Source organism: Oryctolagus cuniculus, chromosome 11, assembly GCF_051225735.1.
Source record: "Oryctolagus cuniculus isolate XC-2025 breed Fujian yellow rabbit chromosome 11, ASM5122573v1, whole genome shotgun sequence".
In the NCBI taxonomy this organism is placed as follows: domain Eukaryota; kingdom Metazoa; phylum Chordata; class Mammalia; order Lagomorpha; family Leporidae; genus Oryctolagus; species Oryctolagus cuniculus.
Genome location: NC_142877.1, coordinates 110,262,820 through 110,282,753, shown reverse-complemented (window position 1 = coordinate 110,282,753; position 19,934 = coordinate 110,262,820). Strand labels below are relative to the sequence as shown.

At 48.9% G+C, this 19,934-nt stretch overlaps 1 protein-coding gene across 1 annotated transcript in view; it reads right to left on the bottom strand.

The window, feature by feature from the left end:
• PWP1 (PWP1 homolog, endonuclein) overlaps positions 1 to 19,482 on the bottom strand; it is a 28,062-nt gene extending 8,580 nt beyond the window's left edge. Inside the window, exons 1-10 of the mRNA XM_089307590.1 lie at positions 19,294 to 19,482; positions 16,453 to 16,511; positions 16,138 to 16,319; positions 11,779 to 11,864; positions 11,584 to 11,680; positions 6,768 to 6,878; positions 5,826 to 5,956; positions 5,130 to 5,191; positions 3,458 to 3,554; positions 1,273 to 1,334 (exon numbers count right to left, since the gene is read on the bottom strand). Coding sequence (XP_089163716.1) covers positions 1,273 to 1,334; positions 3,458 to 3,554; positions 5,130 to 5,191; positions 5,826 to 5,956; positions 6,768 to 6,878; positions 11,584 to 11,680; positions 11,779 to 11,864; positions 16,138 to 16,319; positions 16,453 to 16,511; positions 19,294 to 19,365 — 959 coding nt within the window. The 5' untranslated portion in view covers positions 19,366 to 19,482. The remainder of the gene's footprint in view (positions 1 to 1,272; positions 1,335 to 3,457; positions 3,555 to 5,129; positions 5,192 to 5,825; positions 5,957 to 6,767; positions 6,879 to 11,583; positions 11,681 to 11,778; positions 11,865 to 16,137; positions 16,320 to 16,452; positions 16,512 to 19,293) is intronic.
• Between the last annotated feature and the right edge of the window lie 452 nt (positions 19,483 to 19,934).

The following is a 19,934-nucleotide window of genomic DNA, read 5'->3' as shown; positions in this document are numbered from 1 at the left end:
CAGGTCTCTTTGTGTGTAATGAAATGGTAATAAAATAGTATGGCAACGTCAAGATTCTATTATTGGAAGCCTGCCATAAGGTTCTACAACAAGGGGCTGACTCTGTGGCACAGGTTATCTCTGCCAGCAGCACCAGCATCCCATATGGGCACTGGTTTGAGTCCCGGCTGCTCCCCTTCCGTTCCTGCTCTCTGCTATGGCCTGGGAAAGCAGCAGAGGACAGTCCTAGTCCTTGGGACCTTGTACCCATGTGAGAGACCTGGAAGAAGCTCCTGGCTCCTGGTCGGCTCAGCTCTGGCCGTTGAGGCCACTGGGGAGTGAACCAGCAGATGGAAGACCTTCTGTCTCTCCCTCTGTCTGTAATTCTACCTCTCAAATAAATTAAATTGTTTAAAAAAAAAAAAAAAAAGAGTTCTACAACAATGTAGAATACAATGGGTTGAGTTTCACTCACTGGCGGATTCTGGTTCTGTCCGTGAAGGCACTAGTGGCTCACTGTGAAGGAGCTTTGTCCTTTTCCAGCTCCAGCCCTATGTCCACAAGACTCCTGTTTCCAAAAGTCTAGGGCAGCTTCTAATTTCCCTTCCCTGGAAGAGCAGAACCAGACACCTCAAGTCTGAGCCACACTTCTGCTCAACAAGCAGAGAGCAAGGATACACTTCAGTAATGCTGCTCGAATGAGAGACTGTGGCAGTCCCAATCCTTCACCTCCCTGTATCTGTGTCCTCTGTCAGTGACATGGATTTCTTCCCGTACAGGCAGAGTACATTTTGCCACCCTATGGACCCCTAGTTGGTCAAGAGCACAAGGCAGAGTGTACTGATCTTCGCCTAGACCTCCAGGGCCCTCGGCAGCTCTGCTGTGCTTCTGGCTTTGCCGTGAGAATGAGCATCAGCCAGCCTGCTGGTTGCAGGAGAGTCAGGTCTCCTGGGCCCAGCCTGAAAAAGCCACAAGGAGCACGGCTGCCAGTTGAGTCAGAGACGTATACATGTCTATCAGAAGAAATGTTTATTGGTTTAAGCCACTGAATCTTGGGGTGGTTTCACACCAAAGCTAATACATCCTCCAACAGTCAAACTGCCAGTTCCTACAGTTATGTTAGTAACAGAGTGACATGCCCGGGCAGACTGAAAGGACACAGTGGAAAAGGAAAAATTAGTGCTGCCAAGTTCAAAATGCAGACACAATAGTAACACTCCTGTCCTATCTCAGCACCAAGTGATGCTTTTTGAGTAGATTCAAAAGGATAAAAACATAGTAGTAATAGCTTACTTATCATACGATCCAGATATCAGCGTCTGTGCTTCGAACGGATGAAACTGCAGAGTCTGGACCTAAAGCGAGGAAAGAGCAAAAGAGATCTATGCTCGCTCTGGGTAAAATTACCTGATTTGTAGCAAGAACTAACTGGCAGTATTTCTCTAAGTTCTTCTCTTTGAAATCTGGAACATAAATGGACATACATGTCCTGCCTACTCAAAGCAACCCATACTCCTGAAGGAAAGCTGGCACTTGGAGTGAGGGCCGGTGTTCGGGCACACAAGGTTAAGCTGCCGCCTTTGACACCAATGTCTCAAGTGCCAGTTCACCTCCCAGCTCAGCTCCCTGCTCATATGCCTAGGAAGGCAGCAGAGGGTGGTCCAAATACGTGGCTCTCTGCCACCTATGTCAGAGACCCGGATGTAATTCCAGGCTTTGGGCTTCAGCCTGGCCCAGCCCTGGCTGTTACAGCCATATGGGGAGTGAACCAGCAATGGAAGATCTGTTTCTGCTGCTTTCTAATTCAAATAAATTCTCTAATTTCAAATAAATAAATAAATAAAAGCCAGTGCTGCAACTCACTAGGCTAATCCTCCGCCTGCGGCGCTGGTACCCCAGGTTCTAGTCCCCGGTTGGGGTGCCTGATTCTGTCCCGGTTGCTCCTCTTCCAGGCCAGCTCTCTGCTGTGGCCTGGGAGTGCAGGAGAGGATGGCCCAGGTCCTTGGGCCCTGCACCCGCATGGGAGACCAGGAGGAAGCACCTGGCTCCTGGCTTTGGATTGGCGCAGCGTGCCGGCCGTAGCAGCCATTTGGGGGGTGAACCAACGGAAGGAAGACCTTTCTCTCTGTCTCTCTCTCTAACTCTGCCTGTCAAAAAATAAAAAATAAATAAATAAATTTAAAAAAAAAAGGAAAAAGCTGGCACTTACATAGCATTCCTCAAACAGGGTTTGGCAGGATATACTCTGGTGCCTCAAATGTTAAAAGATGTTCAGAAAAAAAAAGGGGAAGTGGCCCAAATTCCACAAACGCAGAAGCCCACCAGAGTGCATGAGCACATCCGATTCCTGAGGGGTCTGCAGTATGAATCCATTTGTTGCACTTGCAATCTTCAATATCCTTGTGGGGCTGATGCTGTGGCACAGGTTACGTCACCCCATCAACACCAGCATCCCATATGGGTGCTGGTTTGACTTCCAGCTGTTCCACTTCTGATCCAGCTCCTTGCTTATGTGCCTGGGAAGGCAGGGGGGGATGGCCTGAGTGCTTAGCGCCCTGCACTCAGGTGGGAGACCTGCACGGAGTTCCTGGGTTCGTTACAGCCATTTGAAGAGTTAATTTGTGGATGGAAGGATCTCACTCCCTTCCCCCAGCAACTATGCCTTTCAAATAAATCTTAAAAAAAAAAAAAAAATTCTTAAAAAACAGAGCACTGCGAAGATCCAATGAGACAACATGTGAAAAAGTGCTCTGTCAACCACAAACAGCCCTATATAAACACCTGGGATTACTCTGTTCCAGATTTCCTAGAATCTCTTTTATCTAATAAATCACACTTTGGGGTGGGTGTTTGGTGTAGCGGCTGAGACACTGCTTGAGATGTCTGCATCCTATAACAGAGAGCTTGGTTCAACTCCTCCTAGCTTCCTGCTAATATGTACCCTGGGGGCGGGGGTGTGCAGCAGGTGATGGCTCAAATATTTGGGTGTCCAGCACCCACATGGAGGACCCAGATTGAGTAATGGGGCTGCTGCCTTCAACCTGGCCCAGCCCTTGGCTGCTGTGGGCATTTGAGGGGTATACCACTGGATCGACGATCTGTCTCTGCTTTTCAAAAATACAAAATCTATGGCCGGCGCCGTGGTTCAACAGACTAATCCTCCGCCTGCAGCGCCAGCACACCGGGTTCTAGTCCCGGTCGGGGCGCCGGATTCTGTCCCAGTTGCTCCTCTTCCAGGCCAGCTCTCTGCTGCCCGGGAGTGCAGTGGAGGATGGCCCAAGTGCTTGGGCCCTGCACCTGCATGGGAGACTAGGAGAGGCACCTGGCTCCGGGCTCCGGATCAGCGCGGTGCGCTGGCTGCAGCGGCCATCGTGAGGTGAACCAACAAAAAAAAGGAAGACCTTTCTCTCTGTCTCTCTCACTGTCCACTCTGCCTGTAAAAAAAAAAAAAAAATACAAAATCTAAAAAACCACACACCTTGTCTGTGTGCACGGCCAGGCTAGCTGCTGGTTTTCCCACAGACATATCCCACAGAATCACCGTGTTGTCGGCTGAGGCACTTGCCATCACATTTCTGAAAAACAAGAACAAAATTAAGTAATCTTTTAAGAATTAAGAGCATTAAGTATAAGAAAGGGATTCCATTTACAATAGCATCAAAAAGAATACTTATGAATACATTTAACAAAAGAAATGCAAGACAAATATACTGAACATGAGAAAAGATGTAGCTATTAAAGCATACCTGCAGGAGTGGACAGCCACCCCATGTTCACGTGCTGGGAGACTTAGTACCAGCACAGAAACACCACATCTCAGACTGGGCTACACACTCATCTACAGATTCAGCCAATCCCTTCCAAAAGCAGCTTTTAAAATTTTCTATTTTACAGAAAATGACACGTTCATTCTGAAATTCATCAGACGTGCAAACCAGAGCAGCCAAAATAGTCTTGAAAAAGAAGAGCAAAGTCAGAAAGTTCCTGATTTCCAAACGTATCACACAGCTACAGCCAGCACAATGTGGTCCTGGCACAAGGTCACACATGCAGAGTCCAGAATAAAACCTGCACATTTACAGCCACTGATTTTTCACAAGGTGGCAAAAAAATCAAGTGTTCAGTGGGAGAAAGAAGTCATTTTAACAATTCAACAACAATTGAAAGTCCTCAGGCCAGAGAATAAAGTTGGACCTTACACACAAGTGTGTCCACACACAAGTTCAAAATGGTTACAGACCTAAAAGGAAGAGCTAATACAATAAAACTCTCAGAAGCAGGGAGGGTAAGAAGAAACTGGAATCCTTGTGCGCAGGGCCAATGGGAATGGAAAATAGTACGGTGGCTCCTCAAAAAAAATTAAGATTCACCCATAACACTTTTGGGTACCCACCCCAAATACTGGGTAGGAACTCTAACACTCGTACACTCCCGTTCACAACAGCCACAGGCGGAAGCCACCCAGGGGTCTGCTGACGGGCGGATGAAGACAACGTGACAGCTCCACACAGTGGACTGTCACCCAGACTCAGGAAACTCGGACACGTACTACCAAATGGGGGAACCTCAAAGACACCAGAGCCAGTGAAACAGGCCAGTCACAGAAGGACAACTGCTGACTGGTCCACTCACGGGAGGCAGAGGGACAGAAGCCCAGCACGGCTGCAGGACCTGGCAGGGGAAGGACGGCGAGTGTCTGGGTGCTCCAGAGCTTCCGCGGGGACGAGAAAGTTCTGGAGGCGGATGGTGGGGATGCTGCGCAACAATCCTGCACCAAAAGCCACCGACCCTTCGCTGGAGAGTGGTTAAAGTGACACGACTTGCTAGATAGATTTTACCATGACTTAAAGAAAAAAGATCCAAGACTATGTGGATGAGATGTGAAAACCAAATGAAGTGCTAAAAATGTTCTCTGGGAAGCATCACCACTCTCCTGCACCGTGGACACTGCAGGGCACTGGTCTCCAGGGGTGGCGGGCAGCGTACCTGTTGCCAAACAGGAAGACGCCTGCTGTGCTGAGCCGGCAGCAGGCGCTGCAGGAGAGGAAGGTCCGAGGGACACAGAGCCCGCCGCCCAAGAAGCAGAGACAGGTGCAGGCAAGAAGCCGAGTCACAATGGCTAGTCTTCCAGTCACTCAAATGTTTCTTACCTGATGAGCTTATTCCACGACAGATCAAGGACAGCATCGGTATGCCCTTCTGCTGAGGAACTCTGCAATAATTATTTTAATTACTTTTTGTATTCCAGTTCCTCCATCATGAAACTGGTCGTTCGCAAGATTCTTTAAATCTTAAGATTACTGTTTTGATTTTACCCTAAGTTGCTTGAAGAACTAAAGAAACTGTTTCCTGTTACTTTAGGTGCCCATTACAAAAATTCTGGATAGTGATAAAAGCATAACAGTTCTCAATTTAGGTGCTTTAATTCTACAACTATCAATATTGCCCCTCACCCCTCAAACAACCCCTAACATGAAGAGTTACAGGAAATTAATACATGCATATTTAGAATTCCACAGAGTCAGGGCTAAATAGCAATTTTCTTAAAAGATCAAAACCAGAACATTAGGATGAACACCTCCTGTCAGTGTGGGGGAGGATCACACCCTGAGAGTCGGGTACTGTGAGGAAGAGTCCGGTACTAATGCAGGCTTAATGCAGAGAACTAAGTTTTCCTGGCACTGGCTTTTTGAATGCAAAAGTCACAGTAACTTCATCACTGCCCAGCCTACTCTACCACGAGTGACGGGAAAAGTCAACACTCTCATTCTTCCCCACCCCCACCCTTCACCAGTGAACTTCTCTCTACCTAGCATTAGGGTTTAAATATCTTGTAACTCTTTTACCTTCTTCCCTTTCTTTTTCTTCTTTTTTGAAAGCTTACTTCCAAGTGTGAAGACTGGCTCTAAAGAGTCCACTATGTCAAGGTCCCAAACTTCAATAACAGGGGTCATGTTTCCCACCGCAATGTAATTTCCTGTAGGGGAAGGCAGGCACTCACGATTCCAGGAAGGCAGAAAAATGTCTTCTAATGTGATCCATTCCACTTGTATTAACTGAGTAAGGGCTTAAAGCAGTGCTTCTCTCTCTCTCTCTCTCTCTCTCTCTCTCTCACACACACACACACACACACACACTCATTCTGACTGTTGATAACACGCAGAGTGCATTTCAGGTAGTTCTGGGTGGGCCCCATCTGCAGGTCTAAAGGCTCACAGGCGGTGCCACTGCTGTGCTGCTGGTCCTTGAACCACAATAAACGCTACAACTCCGGGCCCAGTGCCCCCACTTCCTCCTTCCCAGGCTGTTCTGAGGATAAGGACCAGGTTACATCATGCATGTGAACAAACTTTAAGATGTAAGATGTCAACTTTACCAGTGATCATTACATAGTGACCGAGGCAACTAACTGTGCAGATGCGTCTCGGTGGACTAACCTAATTGTAAACAAGCTTCTTTGTTTCAGTTTACCTGATGTTTCTGGAACAGGTTATACCACCAAACTCTAGCTGGTAGCATGAGACACAGCATCCCATTCCATACTGGGTTTCTATAGTTCTGTAGCCCACAAGGCTTTCAAGACCTGGCCTTCAGCCCACAGTGGAGCAGCTACCTCCTGGGCTAATCTCAAATCTGGAAACATGGACCCAAACAGCAAACTGATACAGTGTTAAGAACTATGTAACACCATAAAATAATACTAACTTCAAATCAGCAACAACTCTGTAAGCACACAGAGAACACGTCATTTATGTAGCCAGGAAAAATCAGAGGACTAAGGATCCTACCTGTAGAATCATCTGGACTTGGATCAAAATTCAGCCACTCTACACTCAGAGGATATGCAGACAACAGGATATCATGGTGCACGTAAAAAGAGTCTTCTTCCTGATTGTAAACTGAAAAAGATTGGGAAAAGAGATTCACTGCATCAGAGGAAGAGCCGCTGGGAATCACTCAGCACACAGAGCACACTCTCCTCCGCAACAGTGGGAGTCACCGTGCTTACAGTGCGACGCACTCACGACATTCAAAGGGGACTCCAGTCATCACTGCTAGGGAAAAATTCTGCACGTCTAACAAAGTCTCAACATCTGGCAGGTGTCAGAGAATACTGACAGAGTGCATAGCACGCTTGCCAGGTGAAGGGGCTTCCAGCTCATTATGGAAAACACACACTCAGAAAGTGTCCACAGGAGTACTTACCAATTTCTATTTTATTTTCTAAAGGGCCAGCTGATTATAAGCTTAAAAGAATAAACAGAAACAGCACTGCTTGTATCCAGAACTCTACATACTTCTGCACCCACATGGGTGACCCAGAAGCTCCTGGCTCCAGCTGTTGCAGTCATCTGGGGAGTGAACCAGCAGATGGAAGATCCCTCTCTCTGTCTTTCCCTCTCTCTGTAACTCTGCCTCTCCAATAAATAAAAATTTTTTTAAAGATACAGTGAAATACTGTATCTTTAAATAGTCATGCTTTTTATTAAGAAAGAACAAATCACAAATAAGTTCACTGTTCTTTTCTGAAATCTCTCAGCCCTCTGCTTCTGGGATACCCCTGTGATCAGCAGATTCTGTGTAACTTCCTATCACACCATTCTACGAGAATGCACGCTCATGGAGAAGGTGGTCCTGAGAAAAGCCACCAAAAACTGGCGCTGATCTGCTGAAGCATCTTCTGTTAGCCACGTCAGTGCTATGCTCTGACCAGCTTCAGCATACAATCTGGGACCTATTCTTGAACACAGATATGCTGGGGCAATCTGGAGATTCCCCCAAAGCCCAAATAATAAAGTACACCTATCAAGACCGAATGCGGCAGGCAAGTATTAAAATACAATTGTTTTCCCAACATCTCTCTGATCCTGAGTTCAAAGGAAAAATTATAAAAAATTCTCAGAATGTGTAAAAATCAATAACAAAAAAATTGAATTTCAATTTTCAAATACCAGAATAGGTCTTAAAAAGAAAACTAAGGGCCAGTGTTTTTTGGCTGCTCCACTTCCAAGCCAGCTCCCTGCTAATGCACCTGGGAAAGCAGGTCCCTGTACCGATGTGGAACACCAGGATGGAGTCCCAAGCTCCTGGCTTTGGCCCAGACCAGCTCCAGCCATTTGCAGCTGTTTGGGGAGTGAACCAGCATTGGAAAATCACTTTCTCTGTCTCTTCCTCTCTGTCACTCTGCCTTTCAATTACATGCATCCTAAAGAATATGATTCAGGGGGCTGACGCTGTGGTATAGCCGCCACCTGCAGTGCCAGCATCCCATATGGGCGCCGGTTCGAGTCTCAGCTGCTCCACTTCCGATCCAGCTCTCTGCTGTGGCCTAGAAAAGTAGAAGATGGTCCCAGTCCTTGGGCCCCTGCACCTGTGTGGGAGACCTGGAAGAAGCTCCTGGTTTCGGATCGGTGCAGCTCCGGCCGTTGCGGCCAATTGGGAAGTGAACCAGCAGATGGACAACCTGTCTCTCTTTCTGCCTCTCCTTCTCTCTCTGTGTAACTCAGCCTTTCAAATAAATAAATAAATCTTAAAAAAAAAAAAAAAATTGATTCAGGGGCCGGAGTTGTGGCATAGTAGGTTAAGCTGCCACCTTCAGCACCAACATTCCATATAGACACCATTTTGAGTCCTGGCTGTTCCTCTTCCGATCCAGCTCTCTGCTGATACACCTGCGAAAGCAGCAGAGAATGGAAGTACTTGGGCCCCTGCACCCATGTGGGAGACCCGGATGAAGCTCCCACCTTCAGCCCAGCCCAGCTCTGGACGTTTTGGCCATTTGGGGAGTGAAGCAGCGGATGGAAGCCTTCTTTTCTCTGTCTCTCCTTCTCTAATCCTTTCAAATAAATAAAATAATTTTTAAAATATGATTTAAAAATCCAAGTGATCACCTGCTTCAGGTTATTGCAAAGTGTTTACTTCTTGCTTTGGCACCAACGTTCCCTGAAATGGGAAAGGTACTGCTATGGTTTAGTACGATTTGCCTACCCCCAACTCATGTGGGAGCTTACTCAGCACAACTCATGTTGGTGGTGTTCAGAGGGTGGAGACTTAATCCCACTATGGTGTTTAGAGGCAGGGCCTTTGAGAAGTGATTAGTTCCATAGGATGGAGCCCACGACTGAGTCTCAGTGCTATTACAAGAGAGGGGAGAGACCACAGACAGTCCACAATGCACGCCGTCTTTTGCCACGTGGTGCTCTGTGCCACCTGGAAATCCCGCCAGCAAGGAGGCCATCACTAGATGAGGCCCGTAAGACCTTATACCTCCAGAACTGTGAGCCAAAAATAACTCTTTTTTTTTGACAGGCAGAGTGGATAGTGAGAGAGAGAGACAGAGAGAAAGGTCTTCCTTTTGCCGGGAGGGTGAACCAACGGCCGCCGCGGCCGGTACACTGTGGCCGGCACACCACGCTGATCCGAAGGCAGGAGCCAGGTACTTCTCCTGGTCTCCCATGTGGGTGCAGGGCCCAAGCACTTGGGCCATCCTCCACTGCACTTCCGGGCCATAGCAGAGAGTCGGCCTGGAAGAGGAGCAACCGGGACAGAATCCGGGCCCCGACCGGGACTAGAACCCGGTGTGCCGGCGCCGCAAGGTGGAGGATTAGCCTACTGAACCATGGCGCGAGCCAAAAATAACTCTCTTTTTATACAGCTGCCTGCCTCAAGCATTTCATTACAGTATACAATGTATACAATCTTAACCAATACAATGGTTAAGATGTTTTAACTCCAGAAGAGACCTATGGTTCTGTGTGCAGAATTACTATGAAGAAAATACAATGAACTGCTAAGGGGAAACCTCTGGGATAACTGAGAGAAAGCTGTGTATCCAGCACAGTCTCAACCACAGGAAGGAAAAGCGGCGACACACACAAAGCCAGGGCAGCAAGTTAGCACCTCAGGGCGATTGGATTATGGGATCATGCATTTTCCTTGGGCCCAGCACTGTGGCCCAGCTGGTTAGTTCCAACTGCTGCTTCCAATCCAGCACTACACTCATGTGCCTGGGAAAGCAGCTAAAGATGGCCCAAGTACCTGGGCCTCTGCCACCTACCTGGGAGACCCGGATGGAGTTCCAGGCCCCTGGCTTTGGTCTGGCCCAGCCCAGACTGTTGCAGGCCATTTAGGGAGTGAACCAGAGGGTGGAAGCTCTCATTTCTTCTAACTCTACTGTGTTGTTTTTTTTTTTTTTTTAAATTTATGTGTTTATTTGAAAGGCAGAGTCCCACAGAGGCAGAGAGGTAGAAAGAGAGAGAGAGAGAGAGAGAGAGAGAGAGAGAGAGAGATCTCCTCCATCTGCTCGTTCACTTCCTAAATGGCTGCATCAGCCAGAGCTGGTTGGATCCAAAGTCAGAAACCAGAAGCCAGGGGCTTCTTCCATGTAGGTGCAGGGGTCCAAGGACTTGAGCCATCCTTCGCAGCCTTCCCAGGCCATAGAGAGAGCTGGATTGGAAGTGGAGCAGCTGGGACTTGAACCAGCACACATAAGGGATGCTGGCACTGCAGGTGGCAGCTTTATCTGCTACACCACTGTGCCAGCTCCTGTAATTCTACCCTTTCAAATAAATAAATATAGCTGTAAAATTTTTTTCTTGTATTTTTATATGTACTTTTCATTCTAGGTTTGCTACAGTGGGGGTAAAGGTAAAAACTGCTAAGTATATTTAAATAAAAGATTAAAAACCCCTATTGGGGGGCCAGCACTTAGGCACAGGCGGTTAAAGCCCAGGCCTGAAGCACCGGCTTCCTCTATGGGTGCTGGTTCGAGGCCCGCTGTTCCACTTCCAATGCAGCTTTCTGCTATGGCCTGGGAAGGCAGTGGAAGATGGCCCAAGTCCTTGGGCCCCTGCACCCACGTGGGAGAACCAGAGGAAGCTCCTGGCTCCTGGCTTCAGATTGCTCAGCTTCAGTCATTGCGGCCATTTGGGGTTGAACCAACAGACGGAAGACTTTTCTCTCTGTTTCTACCTCTCTCTGTAACTTGTCTTTGTTTTTTTTTTTTTTTTTTTTTTTTTTTTTAAGATTTTATTTATTTATTTGAGAGGTAGAGTTACAGTGAGAGGAAGAGACAGAGAGAAAGGTCTTCCTTCCGTTGTTTCAGTCCCCAAATGGCTGCAACGGCCAGAGCTGCACCGATCCGAAGCCAGAAGCTTCTTCCTGGTCTCTACACAGGTGCAGGGGCCCAAGGACTTGGGCCATCTTCTACTTTCCCAGGCCATAGCAGAGAGCTGGATTGGAAGAGGAACAGCCGGGACTAGAACTGGCGCTCATATGGGATGCCGGTGCCACAGGTGGAGGATTAACCTACTGCGCCACAGCACCGACCCCCAACTCTGTCTTTCAAATAAATACAAAATAAATCTTAAAATAAATAAATAAAAAACCTCCATTAAAATTTTCCAGGGACAAAAGTCAGATTCCAAAGTGAAATGTCAGGCTGCACATGCTGAGAACACCACCCAGAAAATTGGCAGGCTGTGTAGACCACATAGCCAACTTCAATGCGGCACAGCAGGATACAGCACATAGATCCCTAACTGCTACTATTGTCATTTCACTGTCGCTCAGAAAAGCTTTTCATGAGGGATTCCTCTCACTTACCATGCACCTCCAAATTGCACTGCTCCTGTTCAGCTCGACCACAAACTATGAGATTGTCAGTGGGTTTAATCAAGAAATCTTCACGTTCATATTGTTCCTAGGTGGAGAGAAAAACAGTCATTGGCTAGAGGCAGATACCCTGTAAGCTTTTCAAACACTTACAAACAGAATTAGAAAAAGGATGTAAATATTTACAGTATCTTTCAGAGTAACATACGGATCTTGGTCATTACTCCCGTAGACTGTCAGCCCCAGCAGCGACTCCCCAAGCGTCTCAGCATCTGTAATAAGAATTGTAAAGTGACACGAGTGAAATGGGCACCTTGACAAAAACATGTTTTCTAAGACATCATCTCTGGACTCCGACCGTCTACTTTGTAACTGATCCTGGGCCACCCGTAGTGGTCAAAGGACACGTGCACAGTGAGAGGGAATTTAGACGCTGTTCATGTTCGACCTTTGGGGTGCATTTCTCATAGTCTCGGAACTCACAATCTTCCAGGGAACAAAGTAAGCCCTTTCAGAAAATACCCGAACTCTGCTCAGAGCCCGCTCTTGGCTCCTTGCACTCAACGTGCTAGAGGGGAACCTTGAGGATACGGAAGTAAGACGGCCCTGAAACACTGAACCAACGCAGAGTAAAGGGCGGCTGAAGAAAGAACACCGAGAGAATGAATTTCAGTTAAGCAGGCTGCTCTCCTGTACGTGTTCTCAGAACTGCTGATGCGCCTTATGGACCTGAAAGAAGGAATACTGTATGCTTTTCCCCAAAAATGGAATTTTTCTTTTATGGTACATGTACAAGGGTAACACAGAATAGAGCCAGAGTTAACACAAAACGAAAGGCACACTGAGCTGTTCAGGAAAACAGGTAAGGAAGCAGGATGCACGGGTCCTGCGAATCTGACAGGCACGGGAGACGGGAACTCCCACCACAGCAGGAAGAGCTGATGCTGGGACGCCTCTCTGCAGGCTGGGCTGCTCCCAGAACCCCGGCCAAACACAGCTCTGAGTGCCATGGGAAAAGCCCCCCTCTGCAGTCTGTGTCTAGTGAGGCACATGGAAAAGAAAGAAGGCTTGGGAGAGGCAGGGTGTTCAAACCTCAGCATCACCTCTCACCAGCTGGGGGAGTACTGCAGTGACCCCCTCTCAGAACTGCAGCTAAGGGAAAACCCAGTCAGCAGCAGTGCACAGGACGCACGGCCAGAGGACTGAGTGGGGAGAGAAATGGACACCAGGGGGAAAAGTGGGTGAGTGACACGGAAGGCAGTGTGAATGGAGTGAGCGAGTCAGGGCTACTTCACACTGGAGGACAAGCGGTGTGCCCTAGTAACGAGGGGTACGGGCTCTGGAAGAAAGCTCAGCAGCGCGGCCTCTGCACGCTCTCTCGTTTCCTCCTCCTCAGTCCAGGCCCTCCCTGCCTCTGGCCCAACTGAAGTCTCCCACTCCTCCAGGAAGACAGTCAGATACAACCCATTCGAGACATCCAGGCCAAGTCTGCAAGTTTTCATGCTAACTCCTTCCCTCAACTGCATCTCCCCTAGAGCAGACTCCCTCATTCTCCTTACCTGCCCCTTATTTACTGATTCTCCAGTGCCCAGCACTGCCCAGGTCTCCACGACCACCTCCAAACGCTCCAGCAACTGCAAGGGCTCCGCATCCCCCACAGCACTCCCCACAGCCCACACAGGCCTTGCTTTTAAAAAGCTTCATTACGTGAATAGAAGGGGAGAGGGAGCGGGAGAGGGGAGGGTTGCGGGTGGGAGGGAAGTTATGGGGGGAAAAAGCCATTGTAATCCATAAGCTGTACTTTGGAAATTTATATTCATTAAATAAAAGTTAAAAAAAAAAGCTTCATTAGGGAAATTTTCAAACATAAACAAAGGAGAGTGAGTACAACGAAGCCTCAATCACCAAGGCTTGGCAATATTTTCTTAATATTTTTGTCTAACCTCCTTCCCCGCCATCTTTGGGGTTTTATAAAGACGTCTGAGCACATTATTTTACGCAACACTTCCATATGCACCTCTGACAGAAAAGGACATTTTTCATGCCTGCTTACAACTACTTTATGTCCTATTTTAAATGTTATTTTGTCATCTCCAGAAAGTCTAGCACCAGGCCAGATATTTAATAAAACTGGTAATTTCAGAATCAGGCCACTGAATTCTTGTGCAAATCCAGGCTCTTAGGAAAAGCAACAGAATGTCCTTGGTTGTCTCAAAGGCGTGCTCGGAAGGCAGCTGTGCCCTCCCACCCCTGGGCAGAGGATCCCTCAGAGACAGATCAGACCTCACAAAACTTCAGCACATCAAAATAAAGGGTCACATTTAGTAATACACTGGTGTGGATTTTCTGTGGTATTTTATATATTCTCCATTCCATCATGGCAGCATAATTCTATCTACCACCATTTGTTAACTAGAAATCCTTCAACATCTCCTTCCCTTGTACAATGCGATGGCTGTGAATTTGCTTTGATTTTGAGAACATTTGTATTAGTAGTTAATCTTTTTAAAAGATGTATTTATTTATTTCAAAGAGCTACAGAGAGAGAGAGAGAGAGAGAGAGAGAGAGAGAGAGAGAGAGAGATTGATTGATCTTCCACCCACTGGTTCACTTCCCAGAGGGCCACAATGGCCAGTGCTGCGCCAAGCCAAGCCATGAACCAGGAGCTTCTTCCAGGTCTCCCATGTGGTTAGCAGGGGCCCAAGCCTTGGGCCATCTTCCACTGCTTCTCCCTTTATGATGTTAGCAGGGAGCTGCATCAGAAGTGGAGCAGCTGGGACAGGAACCAGCGTCCTTATGGGATGCCGGCATTGCAGGTGGCAGCTTAACCCTCTAAGCCACAGCTCTGGCCCCAAGAGTTAATTTTTTTCTTTTTCTTTTTTAAGATTTATTCAAAAGGCAGAGTTTTAAAGAGAGAAAAAAAAGAGCGAAAGAAAGAGATTTTCCATCTGCTGGTTCACTCCCCAGATGGCTACAACAGCCAGGGCTAGGAAAGGCCAAAGCCAGGAGCTCCATCCAAGTACTGATTGTGTGTGGCAGGGACCCGAGTACTCAGGCAATTTTCTGCTGTTCTCCCGGCCCATTAGCAGGGAGCTGGGTCAGCAGCAGAGCAGCAGTCTGGTGTTCCAACACGGGATGCTAGTGTCACAAACAGTGGCTTAACCTGCTGTCCACGACACCCCCTCAGGAGCTAATTTTTTAAGTGTTAGATCATCTGTTTTTCTAACTGTATAACTTGAGAATTGCTGATTCTAGCTGTCAGAGTCCTACCAGGCTCCACTGACACAAACTAACTGGGTTTTTTAAGTTAAACCACTAACTTACTTAACCTGCTCAGTGTGCCAAAGATAAAAGGCTATTTCCTAGATCCTCCCATCTGGCTGAGCGCGGCCTGCAGTCGTGTACACCGGAGGACAACGAGGTAAGCTCGTCCAGCTACACAGTCACCGCCTGGTATCCATGGGGACTGGTTCCAGGACCCTTGCTGGACACCAAAATCTGAGGGTGCTCAAGCTCCCGTCACAAGTCACTTAACGACAGGGTTCCTCTCTGAGAAATGCGTTGTTAGGAGGTTCTGCCACTGTGTGAACATCAGAATGTAATTACACACACTGAAATGGGTATGGTGGTACGGTGCAATACAGTCTTTTTGACAGACTTATTTACTCAAAAGGTAGAGTTATAGAAAGAGAAAGATCTTCTATCACTGGTTCACTGACCAAATGGCTGCAAGAGCCAGGGCTGGGTCAGGCTGAAGCCAGGAGTGTGGATCACCCACTGCACCACCACGATGCGGCCCCAGCAGTGTAATCTTATGGGATCGCCACTGTATCCACAGTCTGCTGGTGACCAAAATGTCCCTGGGTGCTTTATGACTGTATAAAATGGCTTGGCATCTGCGTATAATCTGTGCACATCTTCCTGCGTATCTCACCTCATCTCTCGATTACTTACAATACCTAATGTAAATTGTTGTTGTATTTATTATTTAGGAATAAGGACAAGAAAAGAGTCTATATACCTTCAGAAGCGGTGCAGCCACTTTAGGCCTAAGCACATCTGTGACCCACAGCTGGCTGGAGCCACCGGTGAGGAGTTAAGGAGGAGGAGGGCTGACTGGCTTTACCGTCCTGTCCTCAAACAAGCAATGCACTCTGCTCATGTTTCTCACCCACTTCGTTTCCGCAAGGCTTGCTACATGAACTTACAGTGAGCCTCGCGCTCAGTCACCTCCTTCTCTTCCCACCTGTGCTTCTCTTTCTAATGTCTCAAAATGCACATACTCTGAGAAATGTGGATGCAGCTGAGGCAAGGGTGTTTAGACACAAGTTTAAGTACGCCATAATGGTGTCCCAACAGGCTCAAGTGAATTACACATTATTATATGATACTATTTGTTTTTTTTAGATAAGTGGGTTAGAGCTTATCTTCTAAATTCATTTAGGAAACAGGAACCAGATTCTTAGACTGACACCAGGGACTGCAAAATCTCCGAGGAAGGCTTTGGGGCACCACGGGCTCGATCCAATGCACCGAGCTCTAACCTGGGTCATCCTCGTCATATTTATCCAAGTCGTACTCGGCCAGCTCATCATCGTCCAGCGCCCTGTCGTCCTCTGGGTCACCATCCTCCAGGGGCTCCCTCGGGCGCGCCTGCGTGCGTGCACTCTGCACACCATCGTCTGAAGGGCTGCCTGCCTCCTCTTCCTCACTGGCACCTTCTTCTCTAGGAAAATGATACCAAGAAGTTAGAGAGAGATGGGCCAAGTGACCCCTTCCGCGAACAGGTGCACGCGGGCATCACGACTGAGACACCCTTCAGCCGGACTCACTGCGGACTGCGACATTCCCGTACTCACTGTAACTTTTCCTTCGCTTCAGCAATGAGACGTTTCACTTCTTCTTTACTCAGCTCTACCTGTAAGAGAACACACACTGCATCACAACATATTTGAGGAAATCATCAAAAGTCTTTAAATTGAAAAAAAAAAAAACAACTTTACAACAAATGTAAAATACTACTTCAGAAAAGCCCACTCAAAAGCAAGGGCAGGAGTCTGGTGTGGTTTGAAGACACCCACGTCCCAGGTCACGGCACCTGGGGTTGATCCTGGCTCCACTTCTGATCCTGGCTTCCTGCTACTGCACACCCTGGGAGGTGGCAGGTGATGGCTCACGTACTTGGGGTGCTGTCATCCAGGCTCCTGACCCCACCCAGCTGTGGTGGGCATCAGGGGAGTCAAATAGCAGGTGGGGTTGGGTGCTGTGGATGATCAGGTTAAGCCATCTGGGGCACTTCCAATCCAGCTCCCCGATGCACCTGGGAGACAGCAGATGATGGCCCCAATACTAGATTTCTGCCACTGAGGTGGGAATCCCGGATCCTGGCTTTAGCCTGGCCTAGCCTTGGCTGCTAAAGGTAATCAGGGAGTGAACCAGCAGATGAAGATCAATTCTGTCACTTTGCTTTTCAAATCATCCATCCATCCATCCATCCATCCATCCTTAAGGGGAAGAGAGAACCAGATGGAAGATCTGTTTCCATCTCTACCTTCTGAATAAAATAAAAATAAAAAGTTCAAAAAATAGACAAGAAGCAAACATGAACTCAGACTTTTTAAATTTAACATCAATGGAGTTCTACACTTCTGAAAATTAAGATTCCTTCACACCTGTTTAAAAACCAAGCTCACTGTACTCTCTACATCTTAATAATAATAATAAAAAAAGACTGATTTTTGTACTCGGCTCATCTGGTCTTCTCCCAACTATCCCTGACTGCCCCTAGGGCCCCCCTCCCTCCCTTCCCCGTAGCCATCCCTGCACTGTCCCCTGTTCTCTCCCCTGTTCTCACTGCCTCGTATGCACTCAGCAGGCTCACCTCTGTGCAAAGCTCACTGAAATTATCACCTCTGAGATGCTTATTCCAAACTTATACTCCATTTCCATTTTTCCAACAGCCTGTAAGACTTCCCACGTGGACATTTTTTGTCCTATGTAATTCAATACTGAAATGACTCTCCTTACTTCAAAAACACTCCCTTCAGCACCTTTAAAACACCAGCACTACGCTGCCAATCCCGTGCAGACATAAACGGACTCGTCACTCTACAGCTGAGCACACAGTTCAGTTCTGGGTCTGCGGACACAATGCCTCAGACCCAGAAAATCCTCTTGAGAAAGACATTCCGCCGTGGGATAAATTACGAGTTAGTCCTCAATTTTCAGTAAAAGAGACTTTGTCTAACTTCTAAATTTTCCTTCCTATGGATTTCACAGAATAAACGGAACCCCTTGTCCTGTAAACTTGTCCAACAATGGTTTCCAAACTGGTCTGCACATAACAACCACCTGGGCAGCTCTTAACAACTTCAGGCTACCCTCGACCAAGTAAATCACAATACCTTTGCCGGGGCACAGCCATCGGTATTATTTTTAAGCTTCCCAGGTGTTTTCCATGTGCAGACTTCCCTGGAATCACTCTCCCAGTTTTGAAAGGTGTGTGTGTGTGTCCCTTTGTGGTTTGCTACAGGCTTTAAAAAGTTTATCCACTTTTATTTATACCTCTCTATTTTTTGAAAGCTTTATTTATTTGAAAGGCAAGGTGAGGGTGACAGGGTGAGAGAGAGACACACACACACAGATTGATTCTCTATCTGGTTCACTCTCCAAATGACTGCAACAGCAAGAGCTGGGCCAGGGCGAAGCCAGGGCCCTGGAACTGTGTCTGGCTCGCCCATGTGGGTGCCGGGGCCCAAGCTCTCCCAAGCGCCTTAGCAGGAAGCTGGGTGGGAAGAGGAGCGCCACGGACTCCAAGGGTTGGGCAGCCAGCTTGAGCTGCTGCGCCACAGCCGTCTCCCTCTTCAGTAACGTTCCTCCTTCAACAATGGCTAACGGGCTAGTTTTCTGTCCCTCTTCGCTAAGCACGGAGCGCCTACTGTAAGCCAAGCGCTGGAGAAACGGTGAGCGAAACAGCCTGGGGGCCGGCTGGGGGGCGGGATTTACCCCTTGGCAGCCTGCTCCGACCCCTTTTCCGCCCGCACAGCGCCCCCACTCCCACCACCTTCCCCAGCCCTGCCGGGCCGGCTGGCCCGGTCACTTCCTTCCCGCACTTATCCCCTCGGACCCCCCCCCCCCCACAGGTCAACCCCATAAAGGCGGAACTCTCTCTGCCTCGTTCTCGCCCACCCCGGGGTCCCTGACCAACGCCTGGCCCGCAGCCGGCAGCTAGAATCCGCTGATCAATGCCCGAGGCCCCCTCCCCTCTGCGACAGGCTCAGTCCTCCAGTCCCGGGTGCTCTTCCTCCGCGGGGCGGCGCGTGTACCGCTCACCTCGGCTGCCTTCCTCGTCTCCAGGGATTACTGCTGGAGAAGCCTAACTCGACTCCCGACCCCGCGGCCGCCACCACCACCGCTTCCAGCCCCGCTCCTCCGGGCGCCGAGCGAGGAGGCTCGGGGGAGGTGGGGCCGCCACACCTGCGCTCCCCTCCCACTCACGCCTAAAACCGCGCCGGGGAGAGGGCGCCGCTGCTCTGTCAAGCAGCCCCCGCGCCTGCGGACGTCGGGGCAGGGGCTCGGGGGCGGCGGGCCCATCAGGCCTAAGCCGGCCTCAACGAAGCGGGCCAAGGCCGAAGCTCCGGGTCGAGGTTCCCCGGGCGGGGCTCAGCCGGCAGGGATGTCTCCCAGCGGTCGGGCCTCACCTTGTCCGGCGTCTCTTTGGCCACGCCGCAGCGGACCCAGGCCACACACGTCACCTGGCGGCTGCGGTTCATGGTCTTCAGCGCAGGGACGTCTCAAGTTAAAGACCCCGCGACAGTACGAGGGACCACGGCTCACAAGGCTGCCAGCACACTGCGGGGCTCCTCGAGAGACCGTCGCTGGGGCAGAGCGCAGGCGCGGCGCCAGCCCCGCCCCCGTCGGCGCGCGCTTCGACGTCATCGAGAGGCGCCGGACCGGAAAGCAGCAGGGCGTGGAATCCACGTGGGGGTTCCATGCTGTGTGGGGTGGCATGAAGCGGATTTTCAGAATATGTGGGGGTCAGTGTGAGGCAGAGTTCCACTAATCTTTATTTTGCTTGAAATTCCAGACTCCAAGCTGACAAATGGTAGGGGTGTGTGTGTGTGGTCTAAAGCTTTCTCCAAAATGAGCTTGTCGATTCAAGGACATTCCATTACACTTTCATATCATTGACTGTTACTGACCCACCTCAGTATATACGGTGGTGGTGGTTAGGGTGCAGGCACCGTTTACAGTGCCTTAATATATTACCTTCGTTACTTCCTAATTCTGTGTGGGAGGTTTTATTTCCCTTTAACACGCGGAGACACGTTCGTGGATTTCC